General features: G+C 40.1%; 1 protein-coding gene across 2 annotated transcripts in view; it reads left to right on the top strand.

Annotated features, from left to right (window-relative positions):
* The first annotated feature begins 1,258 nt into the window (after positions 1–1,258).
* atxn7l1 (ataxin 7-like 1) overlaps positions 1,259–14,100 on the top strand; it is a 29,904-nt gene continuing 17,062 nt past the window's right edge. The window contains exons 1-3 of one of the 2 annotated variants that reach the window (XM_061029215.1): positions 1,259–1,457; positions 1,886–1,960; positions 7,085–7,189. In XM_061029215.1, coding sequence (XP_060885198.1) covers positions 1,361–1,457; positions 1,886–1,960; positions 7,085–7,189 — 277 coding nt within the window. In that variant the 5' untranslated portion in view covers positions 1,259–1,360. Of the gene's footprint in view, positions 1,458–1,885; positions 1,961–7,084; positions 7,190–13,740; positions 13,856–14,100 lie in introns of those variants that run through there. The other variant, XM_061029214.1, reaches the window with a different exon arrangement.

The following is a 14,100-nucleotide window of genomic DNA, read 5'->3' as shown; positions in this document are numbered from 1 at the left end:
GAAAAAGCAGAAGTGTGCTCGAGAATCTGATGGAAAGACAAAAGGGAATTAATTCAACTACATGTTATTATTTTGTTTGAACTGTTTGCACAGATTATGCCTAATTTGATGAAAACTTACATTTTTTGCCCTCATTTAAGAATACAACTCCTCCAGTGTCCCCATATAATTCAGCTGAAACAGGAGACTTTACAGGACATCCTGTGATCTCCTCTGTTAGAATACACCAAGGGGTAGTAATAGATGCAGAGAGATTTTAAGTGTTAAAGTTTAAAAATGCAGTTTCTGTTTTCAGCCACAAGAGGTCAATGTAGTGCCATTAGCCTGACCTACTGGGCCACTTAAAAAACAAATATCTTGGGACAACTTCTTTCAATTCAGACAGATTGCCTTAGGTAGGGTACATTTCAAATGCATCGTTAAAAAGAAACATTATCTGTTACTCTTGAAGTTTAAAACTAAGTAGCCTTACTAAGTCTTTCTATGGATGTATTTGCTGTTTAGTCTTCCATTGGACCTGACTTGCACAAAGCAAAGGATTTAGACACCTTTAGGCCCTCAGTGAAGTCAAACAATACAAAATAAATTGTTAGGTACAATTTTAAACAAGCCATAGTTATGACGCAGCTGTATGCTGACAATCTAACCAGATAAACCAATAAAGGATCTCAGTGATATGAACTCACATGGCACATAAGTAAGGTCTTGTGTCTGAAATCTCTACCCTTAATCCTTACAATAAATATATTTACAAAATACCCAGTTGACAACATGTTTTAATAAAGTCAATAAATATGAAGGTTATCCTTTGAAATTATGTTGTGCTTTTGCCAGACCCCTATCATTCTATTTTCTCTTTTGAACCCTAAATGTCTATTAAAGATAATATTCTAGTTGTATTTTCTCTACTTGGAGACAACAACAGTAACCTTAAACTTCAAAACCCCCTCCCCTCTTTTTGATGGAATCTAAATGTGGCCTATATGAAGCCTAATAGTCAAAGCACGTATTGGCAATGTTATGTGTTTTACTCCTCTCCAACTAGATGTAATATCTTACAAATACAAATTAATGTTAGCATCCAACAGTGAGAATCCTGTTGGAGAATCCATCCAACACCTGCAAAATGTAAGTAAATGTGTATGTCCAAAGGCTTCGTCCTATAAACATTGAACTTTTGAACTCGACAGTAGCTCCCTCTCTATCGCTCATGCTCTCAAAGCCTCCGGCAGATGCCGAACCGAGCCGAAGCCACCCGAGAACGACGTCACCATATCTCGTTCTTTCGTTTTTCGCCTGCTGCGTGCGAAGGAGAGAGAGGAAAAAACGGCTCTCAGCAAAGCAACAAGAAGGAAGAGCAATGGCGACACTGGATCGCCAAATACCAAGTGTGGATACCTTCCTTTGCGAGCCTTGGTCTTCCTTCGTCAGTGCCACTAAATTACGTTTTGTTGACAGTAAGTTCGCACGTCGGTAGCGGTGTTGTTTTTGCTGGCAAAGTGTCGGGAAGTGCGTGGTCCAACAACTGTCTGTGATTGAGTTGAGTAAGCCCCTCCACCATGCAGGGTCTGTCAAAGCGCAGCAAAGTAACTGTCAAATATATTACTACGAAATGCAAAATTAATGTGTTGGTTTAATGGCGAGAAAAGCTAAGCGTTACGGTGCAGAGTTTGTCCATTTGACGCGTGTCGTCATGTTACCCTCAACTGTCCAGCTGTAAGTTTGTTAGCTTTGACAGCTTGACTCGCTTGAGGCAGCTCAGGCGCTAACAAGCTAAATGCTAAAGTGATAGCCAGCCCTCGGACCAGCATGGCTCCACGCATGGCCCCAAAGTTTGTTGTGAATGCTCCTGCGTGTTTGTAAGTGGCTTGTTGTGTTTGTTCAGACGCAGACTCGCCTTTGGATAACAGCGACGAAGAGCTTTACTGCCTCGGCGAAGCTGTGAAGCTCAGCAAGGAAGGTAAGGAAGTTTCACTGTTGTCACGTACACATTTATGATTTGTTATGGTTTTATTGAACAGTTTCTACTGTATCGTCGAGGAGATTATGTTTCCCAATCCAACCTCTTAAAAATTATGTTTTTGTTTTTAAGTAAAACAAAAAACATTAAAAAAAAAAAAAAAAAAAAAATTAAATTTCAACTTTAATGGGAAACAGCAGTAGGCCTACCTGATGTGTGTAGTTTATATCTGCATTACAAATGTGTATTACAGTAAGTATCAATGACTAATCATTAATTAATCCTTTAATAGATTGTTTGGCATTCAAACACTTTTTTATTTTATTTTTTTAATGCAACATCATTCATATATATGTTAAAGAAAAAGTAATTTTTGATTATGCCCAGGCTTATCAATAATTTCACCTCTACTTGTATCATATAGTGTTATGAAATGTTACATTAGTCTCTGCTGTTTGTAATTAATGCATGTAGCTAGTAAACAAAGACTCAAATGTGTTTTAGGATAAGTACAAGACTAACTGTACTTTCATAAATTATGGATATGTTACTTACAAATGAACTTGAACTGTAAAAGCCTACATTAATCAGCAGAAATCCATAAGAGTTGTCTGTCGTGTTGTGTGTTTTGGTTAAGAGTGTATCATCAATTTAGCTAGACATGGTCACAACTTAAAGGTATTTCCGGGGCTGCGATTGTTATAGTAGAAATACTGTCTTTGGCATTTGCTCTTTTGTACAACACAGCCAACCTGATGTGTATGTGTCAGGAGTTAGGGGGTGCCCCCAAGCAGTGAGTGGGTACCTTCCCCACTCTGTCCCCAGGAGAAAGAAATGGAGGAGTTCCTCCACACCTCACCACGTATATACTGTATATACCCACAGGAGCACGCGCTGCACGCTAACATTCTTGAGTCATCCCTGAAAGTTTTAGCATACTGCAGCCCTCGTAGGAATACACTGACGCACGCAAGCAGCCGGGGAAACTCTTCTCACTCTCCCTGGTCAAATACCACCCCCACCTCCTACACATACACACACTTACTCACTCACATGCCTTATCTTCCTCTCTCGGAGCCAAACCTGAGCGGTGTTCCCAGAATTGCTGATCTGTTGGCAACTTGACACTAAGGCCTGCTGAGAGTGATATGCAAGCTCACTCACAAGAGCCTCATGAACACACAGGGAAACACGTCTTTTATGCTTTTGGTTTGTTTCGGCATAGCAGAAGGTGTTGTGATCTACAGTAGATTTTTATGTTACATGTTTCAAACACTCACATATTTGTAGATGTTGAGGTCAGGTTAACGCTTTGTGGTGTGTGGTGCAACATGTGATTGGTATCTATGTCTCTTTCTCACTCTCTCATATTTAGACACACAAAAAAAAAACATACACACACGATGTAGCACTGCTAGACTGTCATAAGCCCTGTTAAGACTGCCAGACCGTCCCTTTGACGTCTCACCTTTACTGTGAATGTCACAGAGGCGTAATAGGGGGATGACAAGATCCCCCCTCTGTACTGTCTTCTGACGTAGTAACAGGCATTAATAGGGCGAGACAGGATCGGCGGTGCCAGCGGGGGAGAGCAGAACTGTGTGTGTGTGTGTGTGCATGTTGGAGTGTGTGTATGTGTAGCTCCTGCTGTTTCTCCACACGTCGTGCTTCTGTAACGCCGTAACGCAATGGGAATTCACGAGTCACCAGTATTAACTCATCGTGGAATCAATATGAATGTACAAAGATGTAATGACAGCCGAGCTTCTGAATCTGAAGAGGGCTATCTCCTCACTAGAAATAGGCAGTGCTGTGATGCTACTGTTTGTGTGTTTACCACTGACTTAAGACAGGATGGTGATCATCAGGAACATCATCGTTTCTGCAAGCATGCTTTGAATGTTTTTCCATGCCAAATGTGCATCCAACACAAAGGAGCAAACCACATGATTTTGCAGGCATTGGCACAGTTCTGTTTGGAGTTCATTAGCTCTTCCGTCTGGTTTTTGAAACCAGAGAAGTCTCTCGGATATCTAGCAGACTACTTAAAATTAGTCATTCAGGAAAAGTGGTACTTTTTTCTGCATTTAAATGAGTTGAGCTGAAATTACTCACGACATTACGCTGTCATCATTTGAATAAGGTTAAAGAAAATGGTGCACTTACGCTGACAGATACATGACATATTGACTTTTGAAAGGTTGACTGTGTAAAAAAGAGGCATTAAAGAGGAACAATGTAAAGTGTATGTCAAAAAAGCAACAGCTGAGTAATGACTTATAAATAATACACGATAAATGAATAAATAATGATTCTTCCACTACTTTGATTTAAAAAAAAAAAAATCTATTTTCATGCAAAGCTGCCAAACATTCACCTTATCAAACATTTAGACAGTTAGGATTCACAGATTTTCTTCTTCTTCATCTATATACAACTGAATATCTTTGTTTTTAAGTGTTCAATTGTGATAGTGGAGGGGCAATTTAAAAGACAGAAAATGAATCTATTCATCAAAACAAATCTGCTGATAAAGTGATAATAAGATAAAACCATGCAGGTTCTCCTAACTAAAGCATAGCATTAAACAAAGATAATTTGTGACTATAACAGTAATAAATCAATTACTATTTTGTTCCTTCTTTATTTATACAAGAATGGAATGAGATTGTTATAACTTATCAACTTAAGACCACTCTGTGAAATTATTCACATACTTTGTTTCAAAAACAGCTTTCATTTGTCTGTTAAGTTTCTCCTTGTCACATCCTGCTAACACAGCTTCGACTCTTGTGTAAGGGCTAACTGGCATGAAAAAGGTCTGCCACCCACTTTTGGCTGTGACATGAAAGGGTGAAGATATCTTATTACAATGTTAGTTATAAGTGTTATACAGATAAATATCTGGGATATTTTAGTATTTTGTAGAAAATGTTGTAGTGTGGCGTCTGCAACATTAGCTGCCAGCTATCCACTGTGAAGGCTGGTATGCACCACCAGACATTTTGGTGCTGTACATATCATTATCTGGTGTGCCAGATCAAAACAAACAACTTCAGTTGAAGCGGTTGCTGTGGCCTGTGCCCTTGTCTGAAACTGTTGTAGCACAGCGATTACTCAAACATGGCTTCTACCGGGCCAGATTTCCGCTAAGTTGGTTCATTTATGCTCTCAGTGAAACTTGTTCCTTGGCACAGTGCGGTTATTACTTTGCTGTACAGCCTGCCAAACCTCAGTTTTGTAGAGTAGGGCTGAGTAACTGTGTGTTCTCTTCTTCTGATGTTTATAGTTACTGCTTGTTCACCAGGAAGGTCACAACTCCAACGAGTTGATTTACATGCTCAGTGTCCGGTGATGTATTGGTTTAGTATCTCCAAACTTGCTTATTCACTAGTGAGTGATGTTTTTGTAGTTCTTTTTTTTTGGCCTGTCAGTCATTTGTCAGCCTGTGAAACTTGGCTTGAGAGACACGCACAATCCAGGCTGGAATAGGTTACGCACTTAGCTTGCATTTGACTTGGCAGATTCAGAGGAAATTGCATTCCTTCCTCTTTTTTTTTTCACTACTCCCACTAAACTCCTTTTCTGTTACTGTAAACACTGGGATTATCTCTTTGCCAGAAAACACATTGTTCCCATGATATTTTATTTTGCCTAGCTTTGTTAATAGTTTATGGATGACAAAATGAAAAAAAGACAGGCACAAACTGTAGTGTAGTTTGATCCAGTCTTCTCAACTGCTCACACTTTGAAGTTATTAATAAAAACACAATACTTGTTTGGTTTTTAATGTAGCTCGGATCTTGCCATTTTGTGGCGCACCAAAACACCAAACACTACAGTTGATTTGCTACGGAGGAAAAGCAGTTTTTCAGGAAACATGGGAATCTGAGCGTTTGTATCGTGGCTTTAAAACAAGGAGCATTAGTGAGAAATAATCTCGTCCTCTGTATCGACAAGGTGAACTTGTGTAAAGCATCTTACTGCAAACTGCTTCAGTGCATCTGCTTAGCATCTTACAGTAGGTCTGACATAAAACCTTTCCATCTGTGGCTGATATCAGTTTATTTTAAATCTCTAAAATATTCCTGTAAATGAAAATGACAGCCTTAGAGTGTGTGAGCATGAGTGTTCAAACCATCTCTGTGTGAGCCTTTTACAGTGTGACACACAAGCACAGATCACGTTCTATATAAAATGTCTGTGACCTTGTGTGAACTGGCACACGCAGACCTCATCGGTGCTATGCATGACAGAGGGTCTCTTTGGATTCCCACATGACCCAGCAAGGTCATGATGCTTTGCGCCCATCCATACACTCCGAGACATCCACACATTCCCTAATCTCTCCCCCCCCCCCCCCCCCCTCCCTTGTTAGCTGTCAAGAAAAAAAAACAACATCCACACACCACCACCCCTCAGTGATTCTGGCTAAGCCCCATGCTAATAAGTACTGTGATTTCTGTCAGCAGAGCTTGTTTGGGTACAGGAAGATTAGGTTCTCAAAGCTTAGCCAGAGGAGATAATTGCCATTTTCCATTGGACATATTTGTTTTTCCTCTGTATTTTTAATAATCCTCAATTTTTGTTGAGTGGGTGGGGTGTCTCTTGTAAATCCATGCACAATGTTGCTGTATGCTGGCTGGAACATGCTATTTTGCGTGTATTTGGAAGGATTGTACGTCCGTCTGTTTGTTTCTTTATGCCTGTCTGTTAAGTGAACACTTATCTGAATCTGTTTCTTTGTTGTGTATTATTAGCTATGATGTGTTGCTGATCATTTTGGCAACAGGGTCCCGGCATTATTCAACAGGTCTGCAATTTTGGAACTTTGAGAAGCTCCAAAGCTAAATGCTAATGTCGAGAACAACGTATCAAAGTCTGGTCATTTGTTACTTTGTTTTTGCTTTCATTATCTTGCTTTACTTGCTTTTTTAGTCTTAATTCAAACTTTAAACCTAAATATGTCATAAGGTGAAGGGTATCAACAGTTTGTTGATAAATTAAACTTTCATAGAATGAAAATACATTTTTATTTTTGAATTTGTTTCTGTTTTGATTTTAACTTGGAAATAAATAAGCATTATAATAATTGTATCACATTTTCTCCTCATGTCTTTCCAGGGATGCTCGTCTACAGCCAGTTTTCTGCACTGGAGGATTTTTGTCTTGTTGTCTGCCATGTCTGCAATCAGGTGGTCACTCCTCAGGGCATCCTCACACACTATGGTAAGACACACACAAATGCAAACAAAATTTCAAGGGAACAGTCCCGCTCAAAAAACCTCAGGGCATAGTCACACACTTCACAGAGGTATTCATACTCACACACACACCCCTCAGGGTATATCTCCTGTTGTCACACAGAAGCCCAGAACAAACAGGCTCATACACACGCATAAGCATAGATGGTAACAGAGCCATTCAGAGAAAGTAATTCAACAATAATAATAACAAAACAACTTGTCCCTGCAGGGCTCTTTTAAACAATAGTCTAACTGCAACGTATCCTCCATAAACAAACTCCACTTGGTTATGTCTGCAAATGCTCACCAGGCAGATTATAAACTAAAAACCACTAAATAATTCACAGATATTGGACCACATGTTAATGGTCTTGAGCTTGTGTAGTGCTTTTCTAGTCTTCGACAACTCAAAGTGCTTTTACATCACAGGTCACACCTACCCATTCACACCCGTTCATACACTGATGGTAGAGGATACAATGAAAAGTGACCATCAGAAGTAACTAATCCCATTCATACACATTCATACGCTGCTGACAAAGCAGTGGGAGCAATTTGAGGTTAAGTGTCTTGCTCAAGGACATATCAGACATGTTGCTGCAGGAGCTGGGGATCGAACCCTCAACCTTCCGGTTGAAAGAGGATCGACTCTACCAACTGAGCCACAGCTGCACATCAACCTTTTCTTTAATTCAAGGACTAAACAAACAAAGCCAATTATGAGTATAAGATTACCTTTCTCGATTTAATACCTGAAGAATAGGCTGATATTCTTACTAGCAAAAGGCAGATATAAGGGGATGATTGTTTAATTGAAAAATAAATATATACATTTTTATTTTTTATTGTAAACCTCAATTGTTCCACATTTTTCATCCTTCGCCTTCCCTTTTCTTGTTTTTGTATGGAAACTGCATTTGCAAAAGGAAAGTTGCTAAGCTGTTTATGATTTTTATACCTATATGCCTAACATCACTAAAATCCATTATCTGTTGCTATGGAGTCCTATGGAATTTAAAATCAAAAGAAGCAGCCGTAGCTTTATTCAAATAATCAAAAGGAAACATTTTGTGTTTTGTTGGTGAAGTGTTGATCCCATCTCTCATTGGCTCTCCAACCTGTCCGTCTACCTCTTGTTTGCGTTTGATTGAGGCCCTACTGAGCGTGCTCGCATCTGCCCGCGAGCTGCTACTTCCTTCTGTTGGCGGCACGTGCACCAGCCTGAGCCGTCTGTTTGAGCGGGGAGGGGGAGACACATGGTCACGCTTAATGAGCACGCACGCACACATGCACACAAACGCAGACATTATTCTCCCTGAGAGGAGAGAGAGAGAGGCCGGTGGAGTTGCATGCACACACATTCTCACTTTCTGGTTCTCAGCAGAAAGAGGTCAGTGGTATTGTGAGGCGCACACACACACATACACACACACTCATAGACTCCTGGCAGGCGCTGTTGTTTTGTCCCCACTCCTGCCCCCTGCAGGTCCCCGCCACCCCCCTCCCCTCATTTTGGCAGAGGTTCTGCTTGCTGACACGCACACAGAGTCGGGTAACAACAGGTCTAAAATGCACGCACACACTCACACACACACACACACACACACAAATCAAGAGAGGGAATCTCCTGAGAGTTCCCTGATAAAACAAAACGATCCTCGAGCAAAAATGTGATAACAAGCAGGCCAAGTCGATTGCAGACAAGTAAAAAAGTCTTTGGTTTGAATAATTTATGTTGTTTTATTTTATACTTTCATGTCTCTGATTTCAACTGTATTGCAGTGACCTTAAAGTCAAACTGTCAAGCTGCTAAAGGTGATTCATTGACTTCAAAGTTAAATTTGGGGCCTTATGCACACCAATACTCTTTGTCATGACATGAAAAATGCTCCCTCTGACCTCTGCTGAGTGGATTGCCTCTAGGAACTGACCCTGTCAAGATATGCTCGTGATGTTTTATGCATTTCCTCCCATTGTTGCCCATTCACATCATGTCACTGTAGCATCCTCAAAAGCATAGCGCCATTTTTTTCCCTGCTGGTGGTTTCTACCTTAACTATAGCATTTTTATTCATTGCCATGTCCTTGTGTTTGTCTCTGTGTGTGTATCCGACATGGAAGTCTGCTTTCATGCTCGAGAGTGCATCGAATCAGCATTAAGGTCCTGCATATACAGAAATGCATGCATGCACAAACTCACACAGACAGAGAAGGGAGGAGAGGGTTTGCTGCCTCAGGGGTCAGTGGCTCTGATTTATATACGCCTAGTTTGCTGCTCAAGTTTTCCTGTGTGGAGAAGAGAGAGTGTTCACAACTTATGCAAGGGACCTGCACTGGATGCATGCTGGGTATACTCAATGTTTGTGTATAAGAAGGTGAGCATATACTGCATTTGATATATCAGAACCTTGCTCCATTTAGTGAATTTGTTTATTTAAATCTCCTTAGGGTAAAGCATGCATGTATAATCTTAGCATAAGTGGCCCCAGTGGGATATCAAATAAATCCCTCACGCTTGCAGCGGCCGTACCATACAGTCTCCAAGAAATAATTTAATTTTTATTATGGAGAGGCCATGATGTTGTACAGATATGTTTCCTGTGAAGGTATGCTTTAACCATGTTGATCAAGTTGGCCTGGTTAGGCCTTAAACACCTTGAGTTGAAGAGTCATGACTTGATGATATCATTTTAGTTTTTGTTTGCCTTTGAAGCTTTGTAAAGATTTTTAGTGTATTCCTTCCAATTCTCCCATCAACTACATGTTCATCTATGCACTCTTTGTTTCCTCTTCCCTGTTGGTGGCCTGCTCTGTGAGCAAGTCAAGTGCAAGATGAAAGTGTCATGTTTTTGCTCTCTCGACGAACCTTGCAACTTTCTCTGTAGTTGTGGATTAATTGAGCTCTGAGGCAGGTTAAAAAGAAGAACAATTCTCTGTTTTCAGTTGGTCTCATCTCACTGTTGACTTCTGTATTTCTGCTTCTCAGTTTGTTGTTGTGTTTAAGTGTGTGTGTGTGTGTGTGTGCGCGCCTTGGCGGTGGTGTCATCATACATTTCACATTCCCTTAACCGCAGAGACTCTGCTTAGTTTAGTTTATTGGGGATGTTGCTCGTCTTGTGTTATTGTTATTGCAGCCTGGCTGTGTGTCAGACATTAACTGAGGCTCTGACCAATTAAATTGCCAGCTGCTCATGTAGATGAGAGGGATTTTCTTTGCTTCTTTACACGTGTGCTGTTGAGATTAGCCAAGTGTATATCATCAGAGGAAGACCTCACCTTTTATGTACTTAAACACATCATCGGGCTGCTCGATTCTGGATCACATGCATTTATTCAACTTTAACAGGAATAACACTGACGTTCTGAACACTTTATTGAAAATAAATAAGTGAAAAAATAATTATTTGACAAAACCAATGGACAAAACGTGCATAACCTTGCAATCGCCTGGCACGGTCCTGTCAATCAAGCATCCAGGCCAGCGGGCCTATTATAATGTCGAGCCCTGGACATACTAAGGAAAATACAAACAAGGAGGCCTGAATACTCTTTTTGGTATTTCTGAGTTAAGTTCTCATTTATTGCTTTGTTTTCTGGACTTTCTTCATCACAGCTTCTATATAAGGGAGCCAAATAAAATAAGAACCTACTTGCTTCTAGGGGAATCTCTTTCTGACATTATCGTCTCCAATATCAAGCATCTCTCAGAGCCCTACTCAAAGCACCAAATCTAGTAGATGTAGATGTTTAAGTCTTATTGTATGTTTGATAACCTGATATAAAAAAAGTGAATGTAAATACCTTTTTGACCTTTTTGTGAGAAAATATTCTAAAAAATGTAAGGTGTCATGTTTCTTAAGGTGTCCTTAAATAATCTCTTTGGTAAAACTCCCCATTGCTTTGTTAACTACATTTGCAAATCTAGTCTTTAATCTCTCTGTTTTATCTTTGCATGTTGGAAGCTTGTTTTGCAGTATAAGCCGAGTGAAATCATAGTTAAATACATTTTTGTACATAACCTGAATGGCTGGAAGTGTTTCTCTTTATTTCTCACCAACTATTTCTCCGTCACTCTCTCCTCTGCTCGCCTCTCAATGTAAACAAACCCAGCTGAGCTCTTCAAGCCACTGCTTCCTCATCATGCAACAGCTCCACCCACATAATGAGTCAGCAACCAATCAGCTACCAGCTGGGCTCTCAGTATTGCCATAACGACAGACAGGCAGGAGATCGTAGTAGAGAGGGTGCCCTTGTGGTCGGAGCGCCTTGGTGACCTTGCACGGGCAGCCATCCCTGCATTGTAAATCAGTGGGATTAACTCCCAGCAGGCTCTGTACTCACAGAATGAGCTGTGTTACAGAGCATAATCATTCTGAGTTTGTACAGTTGTCAGAAATCATGCATATGCCCACCTGTGCCTACAGGCAGAATAACTGTAAAATATGCAATCATTTTAAAAAGCCAGATAACATTGATTTTTTTTTTTAATGTTTCAAATCTCTTTCTCTCCTCACACCTGGACTGTTTTATTATATTTGCATATAATCCTTCTGCTTTGCCATTTGTAATTTTTCTATCTAAGTCACAATTTTAATAATAATAATAATAATAATAATGATAATAATAATAGTAATACATTTTATTGATATTTTCCATTTTGGAACATAAAGCATTTCAATTAAAAACTTGTTTTTATGTAATAAAAATAAACAATTAAAAAGGAACAGGAAGTCTAATCAAAGGGTGAAAAAACAAGTGTTGAGTTGAACCCACCAAATTATTAAACTTGGCTGAATATCCAAAGGTATGGTTTCTTTATTGTTAAGATTTATTATTATACTATTTTTGTCTGGAAATATAAGATATTGCAGTAATACCAGAACACTCCAATGCACATATTTAAATCAAAAACACACACACACACACACACAGTTTTCCTAGTTATAATGTACAATACTGCTTCATTGAACTGTACCATTGAATGGACTGAGAGTTGAATGTGTGAAGCCTTACCAAATGATGTGTGATTCAATGTGTGAAGTTATTGCTGTTGTAGCTGCATACCTGCAAATGTGCCTCTGGACTTTGATCCTTCTACTCTGAATACAGCTGCCTGTGCTGCCACTGGCCTATTTACACACCTGCCACAAACACACACACACACACACACACACACACACACCGTATTCTCACTTTTACGCTCATATACGTATTCTCTTACATATCGCACACAGATTTGTACACACTCTGCCCTGCGGACAATCTACTTACAGCCTTTACCATGGAGAGAAACACACACCTGCAGCACGAGGACAGTATCTTACCCCCACACAGACCTATTTTACTTGCACATGTGCGGCTAATCTCTTTCATACACACACTAACAATGCACACTCACACACATTGTACACACACTGTCCCCTGATCACCTGCAGCAGCACTCGTGCATTCTGAGTAAACACACAGGGTTGGTCAGTAGTCCGTCCACTCTGCCGTTTGTCTCCCTCGGCTGCTGTTGGTAGATTACTACTACACTCATTAACCTGCTTGTACAACATTGTTACACACTGGTAAGCACACAGACAAACACACATAATCACTCTCTTGCTCACTGAGTAAGGAAAATCATACCTGCTACTTGAACAGGAGTTTGTTTAACACAAGGGCGACCACTAAGTTATCGCAGCTCAGGTTGCTGCTGGATGCTCCGTTCGTAAACCCCCAGCCAGTGCACAGATACACACACACACACACACACACACACACACACACACACACACACACACACACACACACACACACACACACACACACACACACACACACACACACACACACAACTGCAAAATGAACAGCGTGTGTAAGTTACATGTTCAACATTGTCAAAGCTTAATTTTCAGGCACCTGACATTTTACACATCATTACCTTAACACTCTGTTGTCGTTTTTTCATTCTAAAGTCGATAAAATACTTTAAAAACATGGGGACAAAATATGAACCCTACTGCAGTTGAAATAAACGATGGAATTAGATAAAACTTTGAAATATATTTCACTTTTCATTGATATCATATGAATCTAGAGATTGCATTCATTTTGTTGATATCCACGCTACGCTAGCTCACTGGGAAAAGAGCTAACTACTACTCCAAAGAGGACTGTCTTTACTGCAATAATAAGTTATTATGAAACTGTAACTTTAAATGTGATTAATGTGATACATTTATACAAAAAACAATTCTATCATATTGCGTTAAGTAACTAACTTTTTTTTAGGGACCTTAGAAGCATCCTAACTTTTATGCCCTGGCCAGAAAGGATGCCATAGGTGTTAGTTCATTGGTTGGTGTGAGGACAGGGCCAGCCCCCCTCCCGTTGTCTCCAGCAGGATGTGTTGCATCTCTGCAGGTCTAGAAGGAGATATTTTAAGCAGAGGCCAATACCCATTTTTGGAAATTTACTGTGTGTGCAGTCTGTTTTTCCCACATACTTCTCTGCTTTTCTGACATTCTGACCCCTCTTGTTTTCCTTCAGGTAGCTGGGGTGTAGTTTCCCTGTGAGCCAGTCAGAGAGAGACATACAGTCCCGGACCACATCCCCCTCATTCCCTCCCCACCCTTCTCCCACAAAGACATGCATAGCAAAAACCGTAAGTGTAAACATCACTCCTACCCTACTTTTTTCCCCCCCACAGCCTTGTGATTTATCTCTATCTCTACAATTCTTCCTGTATGTCAGCATCCTTGCACTTCAGTATTCTGATCAGATCTGGGTCAAAAATGTTGTGAAAATTGTTGCTCTTGGAGATGGAGTCATGCAAGGTGCTCATTAGAGAAAATAGCACTTAATTGATTTATAAGTACTTTATTTGGAAAGGTTGTGGCATGGATTTGT

The sequence above is a fragment of the Labrus mixtus genome, chromosome 22 (assembly GCF_963584025.1).
Source record: "Labrus mixtus chromosome 22, fLabMix1.1, whole genome shotgun sequence".
NCBI lineage: Eukaryota > Metazoa > Chordata > Actinopteri > Labriformes > Labridae > Labrus > Labrus mixtus.
This window is presented reverse-complemented; position numbering and strand designations above follow the sequence as displayed.